Source organism: Macaca thibetana, chromosome 14 (assembly GCF_024542745.1).
Source record: "Macaca thibetana thibetana isolate TM-01 chromosome 14, ASM2454274v1, whole genome shotgun sequence".
Classification (NCBI taxonomy): Eukaryota; Metazoa; Chordata; class Mammalia; order Primates; family Cercopithecidae; genus Macaca; species Macaca thibetana.
Genome location: NC_065591.1, coordinates 7,666,355 through 7,687,282, shown reverse-complemented (window position 1 = coordinate 7,687,282; position 20,928 = coordinate 7,666,355). Strand labels below are relative to the sequence as shown.

Sequence of the window (20,928 nt, the reverse complement as noted above, 5' to 3'; positions counted from 1 at the left end):
AAATCCTTTTTTTTTGTCGTTTTGGAGAAAGGGTCTCCCATTGCCCAGAATGGAGTGCAGTGGCACGATCACAGCTCACTGCAGCCTCAACCTCCTGGGCTCAAGAGAATCTCCCACCTCAGCCTCTTGAGTAGCTGCGATTACAGGCGTGCACCACCATGCCCAGCTAATTTTTTTTTTTTTTGAGATGGAGTATAGTGGTGCAATCTCGGCTTCCCGCGACCTCTGCCTCCTGGGTTCAAGCGATTCTCCTGCCTCAGCCTCCTAGGTAGCTGGGACTACAGGCACTTGCCACCATGCCTGCTTAATTTTTGTATTTTTAGTAGGGACGGGGTTTCGTCATGTTGGCCAGGCTGGTCTCAAACTCCTCAAGTGATCTGCCTGCCTCGGTCTCCCAAAATGCTGAGATTACAGGTGTGAGCCATTGCAGCTGGCCAACTAATTTTGTTGTTTTTGTTTCTTTTGAGATGGAGTTTTGCTCTTGTTGCTCAGGCTGGAGTGCAATGGCGCAATCTTGGCTCACTGCAACCTCCGCCGCCTGGTTCAAGTAATTCTCCTGCCTCGGCCTCCTGAGTAGCTGGGATTACAGGCGCCTGCCACCATGCCCAGCTAATTTTTGTATTTTAGTAGAGATGGGGTTTCACCATGTTGGTCTCCCTGACCTCAGGTGATCCACCCACCTCGGCCTCCCAAAGTGCTGGGATTACAGCGTGAGCCACCATGCCCAGCCGGCCAACTAATTTTTATTTTTGATAGATACAGGGTTTCAACATGTTGCTTAGGCTGGTCTCGAACTTCAGTGGGCTTAAGTGATCCACCCACCTCAACCTCCCAAGTGCTAAGATTACAGGTGTGAGCCACCACGCCTGGGCTTAAATTCTTCCTTCTATATGTAAATTTCTGACATCTATTAGTTTGAACTTTGTAGCTTAAGAACTAGGAGAGAATAAAAAGACTGTGGTGGTAAATAACAATCACAAACATAAAAAGATATTTAAGTGTTAGAAACGTTTATTTGTCAAAAAATTAAAAAAAAAAAAAGGGAGGTGTGGAATAAAACAAGGGTAAATTTCAGCTAATGCTGTACCACGATCACAGGTTGGACATAAAAAAACAAAACAAAACAACAAAACCCCCAATGGTCCTAGCAATTTCAGAAGAGTAACTTCAATGTTAGAGTCCAGAGCTAACAGAAGAGTAAAAGGCTGCTTGCCACTACATGGTCATTTTAAAGGGAAAGGAGATGCTGCAGGTAGGCAGGGAGAAGGATTCAACTCCTAGGGAAAGCAAGATAAGAGGGGCTCCACTGCACAGGAAAAAGGGGATGCCAGCATAATCCTTACCTAGGGCTGCTCAGAGGCTGAGAACATAAGGAACAGAGTGAAAGGCTACAGAGACTAGTTTCAGGAGGAAAGAAAAGTCAACTTAGGAGAATTAAGAAAGAAAACATAGTTGGTCACAAACTCCTTTTGTTTACTGAAACATGAAGCAATGGAAACATCCCGGCAAAGGGGACCGCGCGGAGCAAGTTCTCATATATGACCGCAGCCCGAGGGTTCAGTCCGCAATTATCCTACCTGAAAGAGAGCACAACACAAGAGGCTTACACAATGCCTGGAGAGCAGCCTGGCTCCGAGTACAAGCGCCCTGGGTCCCATCCTGTATTCCACGGGGGGAAAAAAAAGAACAAAACAAAACCAAGTCAGACTGGATCTAACTCATATCTTATGTAATTACCTAGGAGTCTATTAATAGCTATATATAGGAATCTACTTATGGCTATATAGGAAAAGATGCAATCTAGCTGAAGAATGTGTTGGTGATAAATACATCTTTCTTATCCATCTTTTAGGCAAGATAACCCCTGTGACAGAAGGCTACTGTTGCTGCAACAAAGGGCATACATACATTTTCAAGAACTGCAATTTAATTTTGGGGTCCAGGAAAAGCAGAAGATGCTGAGATGTCATATATGGCGAACTGCACTATTCTAAATGTGTTTTGTTTTAATCTTTCACAGTAAACAAGCTTTCAGAAATGGTCACAAGGGGTAGGATATCAAGGAGCAGCCAGTCATTCACCCAATTCCAACACACCTACATGTCACACTGTCACAGAGTTAGAGCCACAGTTCCAGTAGTTCCCCTAATTGACCAAATCTCCCTTGCCAAATCAAAAGAAGAAATCACTCCTAAAATTCTCTAATCCTTCTATTGATGATGGGAACTCCAGACACCAATGGCTGGGGGAAAAAAAAAGTTAACTCACACCAAGTTCCTCTACTTATTACAGACAAAGGGCCAAATCTTGGTCTTGATCTGTGCCAATCGACTTCAAAAGTTGTGACGTTCTTGGATCAGTTCTGCTAGGGTGAGACCCGAATTTGTATCCCCAACAGTTCTGGAGTATTTCATCCTGGCAGCCTCATTAACATCAGGCTCCTGGGACTGCAACCAACTCAGGGTTATTCAGTCCATTTGAGGTTCACACCTGGAAGGTAAGTTTCTTTAAAAGTCATCACTAAAAAGAGGTTAGTTGAACAACCACTGCTTGCAGTCAAAATTCATTTTAAAATGTCCTAGCAATACCTTTTGAAGACTACAATATATGAATTTAACATTTAACTTTGAAACATAAGAGAAACAGGTTATCTGATAGATTTATACCAGCTTACTTCAGAAGCATATCCCATCTCATGCTAGATCCAGCTGCATTAAAAGTAAAAATTAATGGCAAACTACAAATTTTAAGATCATTTGCTTCACACATAAACACAGACTGGGCTGCACGGTGGTCTCAAGAGATTTCAAGACTTGTTTACATGCATGTAAGAATACAACTTATTACAGGTTCGTAACATTTGCTTCTCAATTCACATAAAAAAGCAAATTCCTTTTTTAATTTTTTTTTTTTTTTTTTTAAGAGAGAGAGGAGCCACTCTGTTGTCCAGGCTGGAATGCAGTGGCTAACTGCAGTCCTTCACTCCTGGGCTCAAGGGATCCTCCAGCCTCAGCCTCCTGAATAGTTGGGACTACAGGTGCGAGCCACTGTACACAGCTGCTTTATCTTCTACATGAATACCAAAGGGATAAGTTAGGAACACCAGAAACTCAGTAGTAACTCACTTTAACCTTGCTTCTGGGGCTCCAAATGATGCTCATTTTCAAGGTACAAGAAAAACCATGAGAATGTAAAGTTGTCATAATGCCATTTCCACTCAGATGAAAAGATTTATCTCTTTAGATACTCAAAATTATTCCTGGCATTTTAGCACTTTTGGTGCACATTTCCTGATATAGGAAATAGTAAAATTTCAGAGCCTATGGCATTGGCTTTCACCACCTATGCAATTTTCTACACATCTGAAAATTACCAGTTTATCTAACTTACCTAACTCCTGAAATGTTCCTCTCTTCAACAACAAAAAACACAAAACAAAAATTGCTGGAAGAAATGGGAAGCATCCAGCTCTAAATGACAGCATAACAGGCTATGAAGAAATAGGGCTTAAGTGCCCATATAGAACAAGATGCTAGTCTAGATTACTAATAAGGACTCCATGGGGCAGAAGATCAAAACATTCAAGTAAATGTCTTAGAAGCGAACATTTGAAATTTATAGGACTTCCTCTGGCATGTAGGTATGATATTCGAAGAGTTTCCTTTGACGAAGGGTAATGACCCAAGTAGTAGTTTGTTTTTTTTGCTTTTGTTTTTTTTAAAAAGGAGAGACAGGGTCTCACTCTGTTGCCCAGGCTGGAATACAGGGGTGTGATCATAGCTCACTGTGGCCTCTTTCAACTCCTGGGCTCAACTGATCCTTCCAACCTCAGCATTCTGAGTAGCTGGGATCACAGGTGCTCCCCATTACACCCTGCTAATTTAATTTTCTTTGTAGAGACAGGGTCTTGCTATGTTACCTAGGCTGGTCTTGAACTCCTGGGCTCAAGTGATCCTCCCGCCTCAGCCTCCCAGTGTTAGGATTACAGGCGTGAGCCACTGCCTCTGCCCTCAAGTAGCAATTTTATTAGCAAACTGTAAGCCTAAAGTAATGGTTAAAATTCTCACTGTGATATTAATTACTAAGCCCTGAACCTGTGCCCTTCAGCTTTACCATGGCAGTACTTCTGTAGTAGAGCGAGCACGGGTTTCGGAATCAGGCCCGTGTGTGAATTCTGACTCTATCTTCCATTTACCAAATGACTTTGGGCAAAGTACTTAACCTTTCTGAGGTTCCCTTCTCTGTAAAAGAATAAAATATTTCAGTCTTATCGTATAGATGATATATAAGAGAGCACGTAACAAATGTTAGATCTCTCAAATGTTTTTCTGTAACCCAAATATACTTACAACTGATTAAAGAATGTTCTATCAAATTGAATTTGTTGTTCTCTCAGAAGGAACAAGTTGGTTGGAGTCATACACTAACGCCCTGACAGGCCAAATGGAACTTGTGGCCTAAGCTAGAGAAATACTGAAGACTAACATGTAATTTGTACCTTTTGGATACTGTCCGGAGAGCAAACAGGTGGCTCTAGCCTCCTTTATGAAGCATGGGTCTCTTTCAAGGGAACTAAATGGAATCTTTTAACCATTCCCACCCATCTCTCACCTCCAGTTTTTAAAAGGCTGAGTACCGGGCTCGGTCCACATACTGCTCCCGTTCATACCGGGCCATGTCATACAGAGAATTCCGTGTAGCTGCTGAAGCCTGAGATAACTCACTCTCTGGCCCATAACCGTAGCCCTCTCCAACCGTGGGGAGCATGGCTGCAGCACGACGCAGTGGGCTCCTGTCCCTTCCATAGTAGGAGGAAGTGGTGGCCGCAGCAGCAGCCATAGCAGCTGAAGTGGCAGCAGCGCCAGAGTTTGGCAACAGGTGTCTGTCATAGGGATCAACAGAAGTAGAGTTGAGGTGGCTGGTCACAGTTGTGCTTTGGACTTGAGGCAGATGGGACATGGTCTGCTCTGCGTAGTTGTATGCAGAAGCCGCTGCCGCTGCTGCTACTGCCTCATAAGAGCGGACCCGGTATCGCTTATAGTAGTCGAGTGCTCCATATGCATCGTTGTAATACATGGATTCCCCATAGCCCATGGTGTAAGGTGTGCGAACTGCTCCATATTGTTCATTATACTGCTCAGTAAAGTCTGCCACACGACCTGTACGATCTACTGGGCACTCTTTGGACCAGTGCCCTTCTTTCCCACACCGATAGCAGCCACTCTGGTCTCCCATCCCAGGGGCAGTCCGAAGCCGGCTTGTGGACAACTGCACATGCATTCTTTTGCCTTGAGGAAACAGATGTAAGATTTATTTTAACTCATTGACATTCTTTTTCCTCCCCTAAATGAAAGTAAATTAGTTGTCATAAGACACACAGACACACACACCTGTGACCCTATTTCAGCAACCTCCTTTAAAAAGTAGTTGAAATTTTTTCTTTTCCTTTTTTTTTTTAAGACGGAGTTTCGCTCTTGTTGTCCAGGCTGGAGTGCAGTGGTGCAACCTCCACCTCCCAGATTCAAGCAATTCTTCTGCCTCAGCCTCCCGAGTAGCTGGGATTAGAGGCATGCACTGCCACGCCTGGCTAATTTTGTATTTTTGGTAGAGACAGGGTTTCTCCATGTTGTTCAGGCTGGTCTCAAACTCCCGACCTCAGGTGATCCGCCTGCCTCGGCCTCCCAAAGTGTTGGGATTACAGGCATGAGCCACCGTGCCTGGCCAGCAGTTGAAGTTTTAATACAGATGAGAGCTAGAAAATTTGATTTTTCAGAGACTAGTCAATACTTTCTACTTAGGCCAGGAGTAGACCAGACTCACTCCTGCTTCTGTCTCCACAACTTTCCTTTTTCCCCTTAAACACAACAATTGGAAAAGTTTCAACTTCTCACTGCTAAGATTTTATTACTTGTAATGATTCAAATTCTACCAATACTTTCAAAATCAACCAACAAAATCTCAGTTAAGTCAGATTTGGAAGGCATCTTGCCCATCTCTCACTGACTGACCGAGGATCTCGTAAGGCCTGAGCATTTACTATTGCTTAAAAACCACATCAGTCATCTGTCCATCTTGTTTCCTCCAGCTATTTTTGCAGATGTCACCAGAAGGCTCCCAATCATGGGCACATGAACCATATCTGGCTTGTCATCTGCTTCATCTCTAGTATCTCTGGGAGTTATAAGACCTTCCAGATGTCAACTCAGTCCCACCCCTACAAGGCTACTGTGGAAAGCTACCTGACCAAGGTCTCTCAACAACAAGAATTAGATCTTAAAACAGTACTGGTTTCTTAGGGACAGTGTGTTGACATGTAATGAAATGACTGGCATTTCATCCTGCCATGTAACTTACAATTCTTTTTTTTTTTTTTTTTTTTTTTTAAGATGGAGTCTCGCTCTGTCGCCCGGGCTGGAGTGCAGTGGCCGGACCTCAGCTCACTGCAAGCTCCGCCTCCCGGGTTCCCGCCATTCTCCTGCCTCAGCCTCCCGAGTAGCTGGGACCACAGGCGCCCGCCACCTCGCCCAGCTAGTTTTTTGTATTTTTAGTAGAGACGGGGTTTCACCGTATTAGCCAGGATGGTCTCGATCTCCTGACCTCGTGATCCGCCCGTCTCGGCCTCCCAAAGTGCTGGGATTACAGGCTTGAGCCACCGCGCCCGGCCGTAACTTACAATTCTTTATAGGGATTAACTACTAGTTAGAAAAATGCAGCATTTGCCTAGAGACCTTAAGAACACAAACAAATGGGCCACATCCATTTCGGCTGCCAGGAAATGACCAGCAGTGAGGAACAGCTAAGAGAAGAAACAATCTTTGCTCAGGGATTGTGAACCACCAAACCCAGGGACCCTTACTGATGAAAGCATCTGAAGTCTTTAAAAGCAGTTAAAGAAAAAGAGTAGTCTCAGGTTGCACAAGACTCTCCTGGAGATCAAGTCAGTGCTTTCCAAATTGTAGCCAAAAGAAAATGCAAGGGAGGCTGAGGCAGGAGAATCGCTTGAACCCGGGAGGTGGAAGTTGCAGTGAGTGGAGATCGTGCCACTGCACTCCAGCCTGGGCAACAGTGTGAGACTCCATCTCAAAAAAAAGAAAGAAAGAAAACGCAGTCAGCACAGATACAGAGAACAGGGGCTTCTCATTACTCTTAAGGACTGCTCAGAACAAATCCCCCCCCTCTGCAATCAGCAAGTTGCTCTCTCTTTAACAGACCTTGTTCTGGATGCAGCTATGTGAGAGGAAGCCTTGTGCTCCACCATCCTGTTGGAAATAGCCCGATTCAGGACGGCAGCAGAACAGTGCCATGCACTGACCCTGAGAGGGGAGTGGGTTAGTGCAGTAATATAACTTTAGTCAAATTCATTTTGCCCAATGTCAAAGAGTCCTATCACTCCAGTTTCTAGCAGAAACAAAAGTGCTCAGGCTTTATACCTCCAACTGCTAGCAGACAGGCAGCATCCACTATCACTGATAGCAGACACCCAAAAAGGCACTAAATATCTAAAAGCATTTTGCCATCCCATTGTTTTCAGAGATTTAAATACTCCTAATTGTTCGAAGTTAGGGGCCACAATGCTACAATTTGAACAGAAACACAGATTTCTGCCACCATTTATATCTCAAATGCAGAGTTCCCTATAATTTAGACTAAAAGATTATAAATGACTTGGCTTTCAAATACACATGATGACATTAAGCTATGTGACAGACACAAACTATGCTCCAATTGCGAAGTCAGAGTGACCATGACAGTCTAAAAAAGAGCCAATCCAGAGACCTAAAAGTAACATTTTTAACAAAAAATTTCAATTAAATTTGCACTTTTATAGATTCTGGGTCCATTTTTTGGAGAAACAAAATCCAGCAACTTTACCTTGATGTTTTTTAACTAAATCCAATCTTCATTCCTGCATTTATTTAGAGGGTGGGAACTCAAGTTTCTATCTGTGGCAAAATCTACCTCTGTGTAGTTGTGAAAAGGATGCAGGTATCAATTTTTTGTTTGTTTTTTGAGATGGAGTTTTGCTCTGTCACCCAGGCTGGAGTGCAGTGGCGCAATCTCGGCTCACTGCAACCTCCACCTCCCGGGTTCAAGCAATTCCCTGCCTCAGCCTCCTGAGTAGCTGGGATCACAGGCACCCATCACCACTGGTGTGATTCTTAAGCAATTTTTGTATTTTTAGCAGCGATGGGGTTTCACCATGTTGGCCAGGCTGGTCTTGAACTCGACTTCCTAATCCACTCGCCTCGGCCTCCCAAAGTGCTGGGATTACAGGCATGAGCCACTGCGCCCGGCCCAATTTTTCAACCTAGAACTAAAAAAATCTGTAATAGAGGTGACAGGTTTAAAAAAAAATTTTTCAAACAGTTTCTCCAAGCTGGGTGCGGTAGCTCATACGTGTAATCCCAGCACTTTGGGAGGCCGAGGTGGGCCAATCACCTGAGGCCAGAAGTTTGAGACCAGCCTGGCCAACACAGTGAAATCCTATCTCTACTAAAAAAATATAAAACATTAGCTGGGCTTGGTGGCACATGCCTGCAGTCCCAGCTACTTAGGAGGCTGAGGCACAAGAATCACTTGAACCTGGGAGGCGGAGGCTGCAGTGAGCTGAGATTGTGTCACTGCACTCCAGCCTAAGCAACAGAGCAAGACTGTCTCAAAAAAAAAAAAACAAAAAAAAACACCACAAAAAAACCCAAAACAACCACAGTCTTTCCAATGGTTATAATTTGTTTTTATTAATTATTATTATTACTTTTTGAGACAAGCATCTTGCTCTGTTGCCCAGACTGGAGTGCAGTGGCGCAATCTCGGCTCATTGCAACTTCTGCCTCCTGGGCTCAAGCAATTCTCCTGCGTCAGTCTCCTAAGTAGCTGGGACTGCAGGTGCACGCTACCACACCTGGCTAGTTTTTTCTATTTTTAGTGGAGACAAGGTTTCACCATGTTGGCCAGGCTGGTCTCAAACTCCTGAGCTCAGGTGATCCGCCTGCCTCGGCCTCCCAAAGGGCTGGGATTATAGGTATAAGCCACTGCATCCAGCCTAGCCTTTTAATTTAAATACCCTAAAGTTTTAAAAATAATTGAAAAAGACTATGCTTCTCTATTATTATACCTTAAGGAACTAGGGCAAAGAAAAATGAAAGATTAATTCTTCTACTCTACTACACTTGGACAGGCCAAAAGCTTAAAGATATCCTGAGACTTCCAAAAGTTACTGAAGTTTGTTGCCAACATTTTCCAGAAAACCAGCCCAATAATAGTGTTTTATTTTGAAAGCTGTAACAGAAAAGAGCATTAAAATGCTGAGAAGTGGGAAACCTGGGGTCTTAATTTCTAAGCGCCTATCAAGTGCCATGATCCAGAAAATATTGGGGATGTAGCTAATACAGAGTAGCATTCTGACTTAATGCTTGTTTACATATAGGGCAAAAAAAACAAGACACCTGAACTCTCACATATTCTTCCCAATTAAGCTGCCTGATTGTTATTTGGGAATAGCTTCTTTAGGTCTTCCAATACCAACCGTGTGTGCTAAGGAAGTAAGTTGAGTTCACTGCTGGCTGTAGAAAGGAAACAGATCCTGAAAGAGGAAGGTAAACTCAGATTCTGCTACTTCCTTTTAGAAGTCATACAATGCAAAAAGCCTCAATGGCAGCCATTAACATATAGAAATAAAGGTTCAAAAGAACTTTTTTGTTGGTTCGTTTGAGACTGAGTCTTGCTCTGCTGCCCAGGCTAGAGTGCGGTGGCGCGGTCTCAGCTCACTGCAACCTCCGCCTCTAGGTTCAAGTGAGTCTCCTGCCTCAGCCTCCTGAGTAGCTGGGATTACAGGCGTGTTTGTATTTTTAGTAGAGACAGGGTTTCACCATGTTGACCATGCTAGTCTCCAACTTCTGACCTCAGGTGATCCCCTTGCCTCGGCCTCCCAGAGTGCTGCGATTACAGGTGTGAGCCACCTCACCCGGGCTCAAATGGCCCTTTAAGAGGCCATGTTCATTGGTAGACAACTGAAAAGAACTTAAATTGAAACGTATCAAACTGGTATCCAGATTGCATTTTCTGTAAAACTACAACTTACTATCCAATGCTAAGCTTGCTCTTGTCATCTGGGAGAAAAAAACCAGAGCTGGTTATAAAAATGTCTCTATCTATAACTAGGAGGAGAGTGCTCTCTCCAGAGGAGCCAAGTTAAGAACATGAAAACCAAATACAGGATTTTTCTTTTCCTATTCATTTTAGTGTCTGCACTTTCTAAGGAAGTGATGTTTTAAAAAAATCTTATAGATCCATTGCATTATTCAGATACTCACTTCCTAATTATACCTGCCTTATTAAAATACATATTCATCCTAAGCCAACTCCCCCAAGTTAACTGATTTTTTTTTTTTTTTTAAATTAACTTCAGGTAGCTTTTCTTTTTTTTTTTTTTTTTTTTTTTGAGACGGCGTCTTGCTTTGTCGCCGAGGCTGGAGTGCAGTGCCACGATCTCAGCTCACTGCAAGCTCCGCCTCCCGGGTTCACGCCATTCTCCTGCCTCAGCCTCCCATGTAGCTGGGACTACAGGCACCCGCCACCATGCCCAGCTAATTTTTTTTTTTGTATTTTTAGTAGAGACGGGGTTTCACCGTGTTGGCCAGGATGGTCTCGATCTCCTGACCTCGTGATCCGCCCACCTCGGCCTCCCAAACTGCTGGGATTACAGGCGTGAGTCACTGCATCCGGCCCTAACTTCAGGTAGCTTTTCTTTCATTAAGAGAGTTTGGCCTGTAATCTTAGCACTTTGGGAGGCCAAGTAACTGATTTTTCTTACACATATTTTTGTCCTTTTCCTTTTTTGTTTTTGTTTTTGTTTTGTTTTGAGATGGAGTCTTGCTCTGTCGCCAGGCTGGAGTGTAGTGGCACAATCTCAGCTCACCGCAACCTCTGCCTCCCAGGTTCAAGCAATTCTGCTGGCTCAGCCTCCCAAGTAACTGGGACTACAGGCGTGCACCACCACGCCCAGCTAATTTTTGTATTTTAGTAGAGACGGGGTTTCACCATGTTGGCCAGGATGGTCTCGATCTCTTGACCTTGTGATCCCCCTGCCTTGGCCTCCCAAAGTGCTGGGATTACAGGCGTGAGCCACGGCGCCCTGCCTGTCCTTTTCCTTTTATTCAGTTGTATTAAATATATATATGTGTGTGTGTATATATATATATATTTTTTTTTTTTTTTTTTTTTTTTTTTGAGGCGGAGTCTTCACTCTGTCGCCCAGGCTGGAGTGCAGTGGCACCATCTCGGCTCACTGCAAGCTCCGCCTCCCGGGTTCACGCCATTCTCCTGCCTCAGCCTCCCGAGTAGCTGGGACTACAGGCGGCCGCCACCGCGCCCGGCTAGTTTTTTGTATTTTTTAATAGAGACGGGGTTTCACCGTGTTAGCCAGGATGGTCTCGATCTCCTGACCTCGTGATCCACCCGTCTCGGCCTCCCAAAGTGCTGGAATTACAGGCTTGAGCCACCGCGCCCGGCCCTTGTTTTTTGTATTTTAGTAGAGACGGGGTTTCACCGTGTTAACCAGGATGGTCTCGATCTCCTGACCTCGTGATCCGCCCGCCTCGGCCTCCCAAAGTGCAGGGATTACAGGCATGAGCCACCGCGCCCGGCCATATATATATATTTTTTTCTTTTTCTTTTTCTTTTTTTTTTTTTTTTTTTGAGACGGAGTCTTGCTCTGTCACCCAGGCTGGAGTGCAGTGGCCGCATCTCAGCTCACTGCAAGCTCCGCCTCCCGGGTCTATGCCATTCTCCTGCCTCAGCCTCCCGAGTAGCTGGGACTACAGGCGCCCGCCACCTCACCCGGCTAGTTTTTTGTATTTTTTAGTAGAGACGGGGTTTCACCGTATTTAGCCAGGCTGGTCTCGATCTCCTGACCTTGTGATCCGCCCGTCTCGGCCTCCCAAAGTGCTGGGATTACAGGCTTGAGCCACCGCGCCCGGCCTTTTTTTCTTTTTCTTTTTTGAGAAGGAGTCTCTCTGTTGCCCAGACTGGAGTGCAGTGGCGCGATCTCGGTTCACTGCAACCTCTACCTCCCAGGTTCAAGCGATTCTCCTGTCTCAGCCTCCTGAGTAGCTGGGATTACAGGCACACACTACCACGCCTGGATAGTTTTTCTGTATTTTTAGTAAGTGATGGGATTTCACCATGTTGGCCAGGCTGGTCTCGAACTCCAGAATTAGCTGTATTAAATATATTTAAAAGGCAAGGGCATTCTGTATTACATTACTAGAATACCTCTGCAGTTTGTACCCAACTTTACATTCTTTTACATTTTGCTCATCACCTGTCAGGAGAAAACCGTCCTTCCCCAGTCTCCACTGTCCATCATGATGATCTCCCCCATCAAATGAAAATAATTAAGAATACTTTTAAAAGCTGAAAATGCAACAACATTCCAAAATAAGAAAAAGAAAAACAAATGTAAGAAAAGCAAATAAGGAAAGCTTCACTATCACTTTCAATAATTTTCTAACCAGAAGAGAAACACTCATGGTTGCAAACAGCAATCACCTGTCATCATATAGCGCCTTTTACTGTCAAAACACTTTCACATCTATTCATTCTAGCTCCACTACAATCCTGTGAGGGAGGTACAGTAGGGATCATTAACTCTATAAGTGGGGACAATACTAGTGAGGAAAATGAAGCAGAGAGATGTTAAAACACTTGTCCAAGGTCACACACTAGTTAATGGTAGCAAGTATCTGCAACCTTTGCTCTATGCTTTAAAGAGCAGCTAAAGGCCAAGGCATTACTGGCTGAAGCCAGAGATACCTGATGGTGCTCTGATCTCCACTATGCAAACTTTCTTACCCTTCTCTGGTCAACTTTTCCTCTTCTCCCATTATTTATTTTCTCATTCTGTTTTTCAGGTTTAACAGAGGATCCAAAAGTACTTCTTAACAACCCCTTTAATGACACTCAGGGCAAAAACGGTGTTGACTTAGGAACCGCAAAAGTGGCTATGAACATGAGGTCCAAGACGATACTATTACCAAAACACTTGTAGAACAGTGCTATCCAAAAGAATGTTCTATGATGATGGAAATGTTCTGTGTCTCTATTAACACGGTAGCCACAGGCATCATGACTACTGAGTGCGTGAAACGTGTCTGGTATACACCTGAAAAATTGAATTTTAAATTTTATCTAATCTTAGTTAATTTCAATTTACTAAACCACATGTAGTTACCATATTAGCACAGTTCTAGAGTCTTCTGACAACCTCTTGTGGTATTAGTGACAACATATGTACCTTTATCATCAGTATAAATAGTATGATGCTTTTACTGGAATTTCTTCAGAAGCGGGACCATCATTCTCATTTAGTTTGATATATTTAGAAATTTCTTTTTCTTAGGGTTAAATAATAGTAGGTGGAGCAGAACACTCCATGGCATGTTTTTTGACTCTGCTTGAATAGATTGCACAAATCTGAGCAACCAAAAGATACTCCCGCAGATCGACTTGCCACCCAGATTTAGAATATAGGGCTTCCTCTAGATGTCTTTTTTCTTCTTTCCCACCAGTATCCATCACCCAAAGCAGTAAAGAATATAAATCTTAAGCACTTAAACCCTCAAATATAAGGCTTCCCGATCATAACTAAAGACGCAGGTAAGCCACAGACCTTTATCCTCCCTTCTCTCATGAGGTACTCGTTTCCCCAAGCAGATTACACCTCCAACAGCACTCGAATGAATGCAAGAATCTCGCAGGATAAAGTAACCCACAGTCTGCGATTCTATGCAGTCGGTGAGCAACATCTTAGCAAACCTGAAAAGGGGAAGTGTTTGCTTCCCCAGAGGTAAACTATGCTTAAGAGCGGAAAACATAATCTATTATTTCCAGCTAAAACAGAATGGAAGAGACCACCCTGCCAGTTCTATAGTCTTGTGTTCTTGCCTGTCTTGAGCTAGACCCCACTCGGCTCTACTACCCAGGCCCAGTGCAGTTCACCTTGAAACTCTGTGTTGTCAAGGCCCCTGATGGCCTCCACTGCATCCTCTGCCCGCTCCATGTGTACGAAGGCATAATCTTTCACGATGTCACATTCGATGACCGGACCATACTCCTCAAACTTGGCTCGAAGCTCTTGGTTGGTACAAGTGGGGCTGATGTTACCCACGTGTAACTTGGTTGAAGCTTTGCTCTTATTCTTGCTGGCTTCCACGTTGATGTTCACCCCATGAAGCTTGTAATGGTGCAGGTTGCGTATGGCATCCTCAGCTGCCGTCTTGTCTTCTATGTGCACAAAGCCATAGTTCTTAATGATGTCACATTCCAGCACCTTCCCATACTGTTCGAAAAGAGAGCGAATCTCCTGCTCTGTAGCCTCCCGGGGCAGGTTTCCGATGAACAGCTTCACCATCCTGACAAGAGCCTGGGAGAGAAAAACAAGATTTCAAAAGTCAGGGGTGTGGTGGGAAATTTCGGTGCACTGCAGCATTTTCATCTAATCCTCCAAAGTTCTTGCACCTTCAGAGACCCTCGCATAGACATTCATTATTCTTCCTCAGTAGAAGGGCGGTTTGTTCTTGAGAAGTGCGAGCTATGTGTGACATGGAAACAGGAGGTCGAGGGTCAGCATGCATAGCACAGTCTATCACCTCTGTGAAATGGAGCGCAATGAAATACCAGAATTAGCTGTTTAATGTCTTAAAATGAGGAAAGAGAAAAGCCCAAGCAAAGGCAAGGGGTATCTATCGCAGTGCGCCTGGTAACAAGGTTTTGGAGGGAAATCTGTGTACCTCTCCTCCACGCACTAGCACCTTTCAAGATACACTAAAAGGAAAAAAGTCCCCTTTCCCTCTAACCGGGACCAACCACTCGCCCCCCAGCGGCCCACCCTCCAGCTTCTTCGCTCCAACAAAGACTCGACCCGACCCCTGCCCCGCCTCCTTCCGGAGACCCGGTCCCGCCTCCTCCCGTTGTCTCCCCGGACCTCCCGCAGCAAAATGAGAAACCCAAATCCCCGCCATGCCTTCTGCAGGAGGCCCGGCCCGGCCCGGCCCGCCCCGCCCCCGAGCTCCCCACATCACACACACAAGACCCCCTCGCACCTCCGGGTGGCGGCGGCGGCGGCGGCGGCTCCCGCGTCAGGGAGAACCCTACAAAATGGCGACGGGCGCTCGAGCCTCGACGCGACCGGGCCCTTTCTCGCGCGCCAGCTCACGCACCGGCTCACGCACGCGCGAGTACGCGCTGCTTCCCTCCCCTTCCCCTCGCGGGAGCCGAGTGACCAATCGCGAGGCTGCATACAAATGACCTCGCAGCACGGGGGCGGGGCCTCTTGGTGGCGGCACAGCGCCGCGGAGGTCAGCCCACCCCCAGCCCCAGCCACCCAGTCATCACCCTGGAAAGGATCGCCACTCCTGCGTCAGAGGGGCTCTGGACGCAACCACTGCCTAGAAAAGCGGAGGCCCCGGGGAGTCACTCACCATCACAATGGGTCCTGCTATTGGGCCCTCTGAGGAGGCCGGAGAGCTAATGACAAAGGGGAATCTCCCCGAGGGCCCTAAAAAGGGGCTTTCGTAGCGGGCTGGCCGGCCTCTGTGGCAGCTTGGGGCAACATTTCAGAAATACAGGTGCGCCACATTTTAAGCAAAACTAGTCATTGTTTTGTAGCGCTTTAAACATTATTTTAGTGTTTCATTACAGACGTGTTATTTATTGGTACGGAAACTGAGAACGAAGGGGCAGAAGGATAACCTGGCAAAACTAGGACAGGCCTAAGAGGCATTGCTACCCAGGCTACGCTTAGTCATGTTTTGTTTGCTCGTGAGTATCCGTGGTCTGGTTCTCTCTCATTGTGTGTCCATCACAGTCCTGGTCTGTGGTGAACACACGAGAGGAATACTTGGTGGAGAGGCCCAGCGAGGTCTCTAGTTAAGGGGTGGGACAGGGTCTCCTCGTCCACACCACGCTGGAAGTCTAGGCTACTGTGAGTTTCCCAGCTGTCTAGCCTTGAGAATTCAGCTGTGGTCCAAGGGCACCTCCTGGCGGTAAAAACAAGCTTAGGCGGGCCGGGCGCGGCGGCTCACGCCTATAATCCCAGCACTTTGGGAGGTTGAGGCGGGCCGATCACAAGTTCAGTAGTTCGACACCAGGTTGGCCAACATGGTGAAATCCCGTCTCTACTAAAAATACAAAAAATAGCCGGGCATGGCGGCGGGCGCCTGTAATCCCAGCTACTCGGGAGCCTGAGGCAGGAGAATCGTTGGAACCCGGGAGGCGGAGGTTGCAGTGAGCCGAGATGGTGTCACTGCACTCCAGCCTGGGTGACAGAGCAAGACTCGGTCTGGAAAAAAAAAAGTTTAGGTGGATTCCCCAACTGTCACCTTCCAACAAAGAGTAGCCTTTTATGGAGATTGATGGATTGGGTTTATCTCGTAGAGCCTGCCAGGGAGATTGTCAGCCACCATTCCTCATTGTAGTGGCTCCATAATGGCTTCTCTGATACCATCAGGCACACATTCCCCAGGCTGCCTTCTTCCACCCCAGCTACTTGGATATATTCTTTCCCTGAGTTCCTTTTGTTTCTCAGCCATTTCAGAAGAGGCATTGTCCTTCCGATTTTATTTTATTTTTATTTTTCAATTTTTTAAAGACAGAGTATCGCTGTGTCACCCAGGCTGGAGGGCAGTGGTGCGATCTCGGCTTACTGCAACCTCCACCTCCCGCGTTCAAGCCATTTTCCTGCTTCAGCCTCCCCAGTAGCTGGGGCTACAGGTGTGCGCTACCACACCCAGCTAATTTTTGTATTTTTAATAGAGACGGGTTTTCACCATGTTGGCCAGGCTGGTGTCCACTGGCCTTGGCATCCCAAAGTGCTGGGATTACAGGCATGAGCCACCACGCCCGGCCCTTAACTGTTACTACTATTATTTTTGAGTCAGGATGTCACTTTGTTTTCCAGGCTAGAGTGCAGTGGCACCATTATGGCTCACTGTAGCCTCAACCTCCCAGACGCAAGTGATCCTCCTATCTTAGCCTCTGGAGCAGCTGGGACCACAGGTGTGGGCCACCCCATCCAGCTAATTTTTAAAATGTTTTTGTAGTGATGGGGGTCTCCCTGTGTTGCCCAGCCTGGTCTGAAACTTCTGGGCTCAAGATGGTTCCACTGCAGTCTCACAAAATGCTGATTACAGGTGTGAGCCACTGCACCCGGCTTACTATGTGCTTCTAATTTAAAACAGCACTATCCTATGTTAATATCATCTACTGTTTATGCCCAAATTTCTCCTGGATTGTTACAAATGTCTTTTTACAGTTGATTTCTTCTAATCTGGACTTAAACGTTGTACATTTGTATAAATTATGTAAATGGTGTGTTTTGAGTTGTATAGCTCACTGTGCCTTACTATTTTTCCACTAAGGGCCGTGTCGCCGCATGATACCTCACTAGTGAGTAATGCAGTCCTCCGTGGTGTACAGTCACAGATTGTACCTGTTCATCTCTGGGCATAGGACGCTCAGCTTGCTTCCAGCTCTCTGTCATTATAAACAGGGCTGCAGTGAACATGCTTAAGTATGTGCGCTAATTCTGTGTGAGAATTTGGGGGGATATAAACCCAGAGGTGGACTTGCTGGGTCATAGAGTATACGTAGAACTCACCTGTCTAAGTAGCGCCGAATTGTTCTCCGGAAAAGCTGCACCAGCAAACTCTTCCACCTGCAGCATATGAGGGGCCTTGTATCTCTGCGTCCCTCCTGTGATGACATTATCTGCTTTTCTAATTTTTGTCAGTCTGATGGATATAAAGTGATATTTCATTGTTGCTTTAATTTGTATTTCTCTGGTTACTAATGATTTTAAGCATCGCTTCTTGTCTGTTTTTTTTTGAGATGGAGTCACACTCTGTCGCTCAAGCTGGAGTGCAGTGATACTATCTCAGCTCACTGCAACCTCTGCCTGCAGGGTTCAAGCGATTCTCCTGCCTCAGCCTCCTGAGTAGCTGGGATTACAGGCATGCGCCACCACCACACCCAGCTAATTTTTGTATTTTTAGTAGAGATGAGGTTTCACCCCATATTGGTCAGGCTGGTCTTGAACTCCTGACCTTGTAATTCGCCCACCTTGGCCTCCCAAAGGGCTGGGATTACAGGCGTGAGCCATCACGCACAGCCTTTTCTTTTTTTTTTTTTTTTTTTTTTTTGAGACGGAGTCTTGCTCTGTCGCCCAGGCTGGAGTGCAGTGGCACAATCTCAGCTCACTGCAACCTCCGCCTCCCGGAGTTCAAGCAGTTCTCCTGTCTCAGCCTCCCGAGTAGCTGGGACTACAGGCACGCATCACCATGCTTGGCTAATTTTTGTATTTTTAGTAGAGGCGGGGTTTCACCACATTGGTCAGGCTGGTCTCGAACTCCTGACCTTAGGTGATCCACCCACCTTGGCCTCCCAAATCGCTGGGGTTAAAGGCATGAACCACTGCACCCAGACTTGTTTTTTGTGAAAGGGTTTTGCTTTATCATGCAGGCTGAAGTGCAGTGACACAATCATAGCTCACTGTAGCCTTGAGCTCCTGGGCTCAAATAATCCTCCTGCTTCAGGAGGCTGAAGCCCTCAGGCCTCAGCCTCCCAAGTAGCTAGGACTATATGCCCAGCTAATTTTTTTGTTTTTGGTAGAAACGAGGTCTCACTATGTTGCCTGGGCTATTCGAACTCCTGGCCTCAAGTGATCCTCCCACTTCAGCCTCCCAAATCACTAGGGTTACAGGTGTGAGGCACTACACCTGGCCTCTTGATTTTTCAAGTTTATGCTTCTGTAAATTTCCTGTTCATATCTTTTGCCCATCTTTCTTTTCAGGTTGCAGGCTCCTTTTTTGTTGTTGATTTGTAGGGCTTTTTCGTATATTCTAATCTCTTATTGGTCTCAAATACCATCTCTCATTCCACTAATTAACAACTCTGTCCATGGTGTCCTTCACTGAACAGAAATCCTTATTTCTTGTGCAATGAAATTAATTTTTATCTTAAAGCTGTGCTTTTGAACTTTTTTTTTTTTTTTTTTGAGACAGCCTGTTGCCCAGGCTAGAGTGCAGTGGTGTGATCATGGCTCACTGCAGCCTCAACCTCCCGGGCTCAAGCAATCCTTCCACCTCAACCTCCCAAGTAGCTGGGACTACAGTTGGGTGCCATCATGCCTGGCTAATTAAAAAATTTTTTTGTAGAGATGAGGTTTCCCTGTGTTGCCCAGGCTGGTCTTGAACTTCTGAGCTCCAGTGATCCTCCCATCTCGCCTCCCAAAGTGCTGAGATTGCAGGTGTGATCCACTGCACCTGGCCTGCTTTTGAACTTTTGTATAAGATGTTCTTCTGTAGCCTCCTTAGTCACAAGATATTCTCCTACATTTTAGTCTATTAACGTTATGTTTTTGTTTTTGTTTTTTGGGGGATGGAGTTTCGCTCTTGTTGCCCAAGCTGGAGTGCAGTGGTGTGAGCTGGGCTCACTGCAACCTCTGCCTCCAGGGTTCAAGCCATTCTCCTGCCTCAGCCTCCCGAGTAGCTGGGACTACAGGTGTGCGCCACCACGCCCGGCTAATTTTTGTATTTTTAGTAGAGATGGGGTTTCACCATATTGGCCAGGCTGGTCTCGAACTCTGGACCTCATGTGATCCACCCTCCTTGGCCTCCCAAAGTGCTAGGATCACAGGCGTGAGCCACCGTACCCGGCCTATTAACATTATATTTTTTACCTTTTGCATTTAGATCTGGAGCCCATTTACAGCAGTGCTATCCAATAAAAATACAATGTTAGCTATGTATGTAATTTAAAAATTTCCAGCAAACACATTAAAAAAGTAACCAGAATAGTTGAAACTCACTTTAATGATACTTTTGAAACCCAATATATCTAAAATATTATTAAAACACATAATCAATATAAAAATTAAGGTATTTAAAGTTGTTGTCCTCTTCCATGCTTGATGTCTGGTGTTTCAGAGCCACGGCACACTTGGTTTGGCTACATCTCAGTAGCTACACATGGCTGGTGGCTGCTGCTGTGGACAGCATGGACCTAAAGTCCACTCTTGTAGGTGATGTTAGAAATGCAAATATATTTTTCACTACATAATTAATCCTTTTTTTTTTTTTTGAGACAGGGTCTCACTTTATTGCCCAGACTGGAGTGCAGTGGCATGATCTCGGCTCACTGTAACCTCTACTTCCAAGGTTCAAGCAATGCTTCTGCCTCAGCCTCCCAAGTAGCTGGGACTACAGGTACGTGCCACTACACCTGGCTAATTTTTGTAGAGATGGGGTTTCACCATGTTGCCCAGGCTGGTCTTGAACTCCTGAGCTCAAGTGACCCACTCACCTTAGCTTCCCAAAGTGTTGGGATTATAAGCGTGAACCACCATGCCTGGCCAAATAATCCATTTTTATGTGCCATCTCTCTCCATTGATTTGTGGTGCTGGCATTTATTGTATTTTCATGTTTAACTTGTCTCCTATCACTCACCGCCTCATTCCATCCTGTTGCCTTTCCTGGAAGTTTTTCTTTCTTCCACTCACAGCTGAAGGTGTTTTCTGACTTAATTCCTGACACTGTGCTTCCCCTCTTCTATGTCCTATTCTTAAGGAATCATGCCCTGAAGTGCTTCTGCTGCCACATTTGCAGATGCTGCTCAGAGCCTTCAGTCTCACCTCTGTGTTCACAATACCTGCCCCTTCTGAGGGACTGCTTCAACTGGCTGTCCTATTTACACTTACATATCACATTAAAATAATCATTTCTCCATTAATTTCTCCATACACATTTCCTTCTAACATTTCCAAGTATTGTTTCCCTTCAACCCCCCCGCAGGCTTGCCACCTTGGAGTGCAAATACCTAGATTCCCTGAGCACCCCCAAGGTATGACTGTCTCTTCAAACAGTGGAGAGTTT

The 20,928-nt window shown here is 45.6% G+C and overlaps 4 protein-coding genes and 1 long non-coding RNA gene across 11 annotated transcripts in view; 2 read left to right on the top strand and 3 right to left on the bottom strand.

Moving 5' to 3' along the window:
* The window catches only part of LOC126935346 (RNA-binding protein 4), a 56,667-nt gene extending 52,298 nt beyond the window's left edge, over window positions 1–4,369 (top strand). The window contains exon 3 of the mRNA XM_050756623.1: window positions 1,853–4,369. Coding sequence (XP_050612580.1) covers window positions 1,853–1,962 — 110 coding nt within the window. The 3' untranslated portion in view covers window positions 1,963–4,369. The remainder of the gene's footprint in view (window positions 1–1,852) is intronic.
* CTSF (cathepsin F) overlaps window positions 1–7,172 on the bottom strand; it is a 105,866-nt gene extending 98,694 nt beyond the window's left edge. The window contains 1 exon segment of the mRNA XM_050756712.1: window positions 7,169–7,172. The gene's annotated coding sequence lies outside the window, so the exon portion shown is untranslated.
* Window positions 1–7,179, bottom strand: part of MRPL11 (mitochondrial ribosomal protein L11) — a 242,991-nt gene extending 235,812 nt beyond the window's left edge. The window contains exon 1 of the mRNA XM_050756822.1: window positions 7,169–7,179. The gene's annotated coding sequence lies outside the window, so the exon portion shown is untranslated. The remainder of the gene's footprint in view (window positions 1–7,168) is intronic.
* LOC126935386 (RNA-binding protein 4B) lies at window positions 994–15,756 on the bottom strand. 7 transcript variants are annotated; one of them, XR_007719237.1, is made up of 5 exons: window positions 14,518–14,615; window positions 13,999–14,422; window positions 4,612–5,288; window positions 2,269–2,490; window positions 994–1,659 (listed from the first exon to the last, which is right to left on the bottom strand). XR_007719237.1 is itself a non-coding variant. In XM_050756749.1 (4 exons), the coding sequence occupies exons 1-3, from the start codon at window positions 14,539–14,541 to the stop codon at window positions 4,621–4,623; spliced, it is 1,116 nt and encodes a 371-aa protein (XP_050612706.1). In that variant the 5' UTR covers window positions 14,542–14,615; the 3' UTR covers window positions 994–2,490; window positions 4,612–4,620. The 7 variants fall into 7 exon arrangements, 4 of the variants coding, with proteins under 4 accessions (XP_050612706.1, XP_050612707.1, XP_050612705.1 ...); XR_007719236.1 differs by having other exon boundaries at window positions 2,269–5,288; XR_007719238.1 differs by having other exon boundaries at window positions 994–1,577; window positions 2,269–5,288.
* Window positions 15,740–20,746, top strand: LOC126935442 (uncharacterized). The gene is made up of 2 exons (XR_007719247.1): window positions 15,740–15,819; window positions 20,144–20,746. It is a non-coding gene; the product is annotated as an uncharacterized LOC126935442 (long non-coding RNA).
* The last annotated feature ends 182 nt before the right edge of the window (window positions 20,747–20,928 follow it).

Coding starts and splice junctions, on each gene's coding strand:
- LOC126935386 (XM_050756748.1), bottom strand. CDS start 14,541: ATGTCTATGCGAGGGTCTCTGAAG. Junction 14,423..14,517: donor CTATGCGAGGGTCTCTGAAG/GTGCAAGAACTT, acceptor TTTCTCTCCCAG/GCTCTTGTCAGGATGGTGAA. Junction 5,289..13,998: donor TGACAACACAGAGTTTCAAG/GTGAACTGCACT, acceptor TGTTTCCTCAAG/GCAAAAGAATGCATGTGCAG.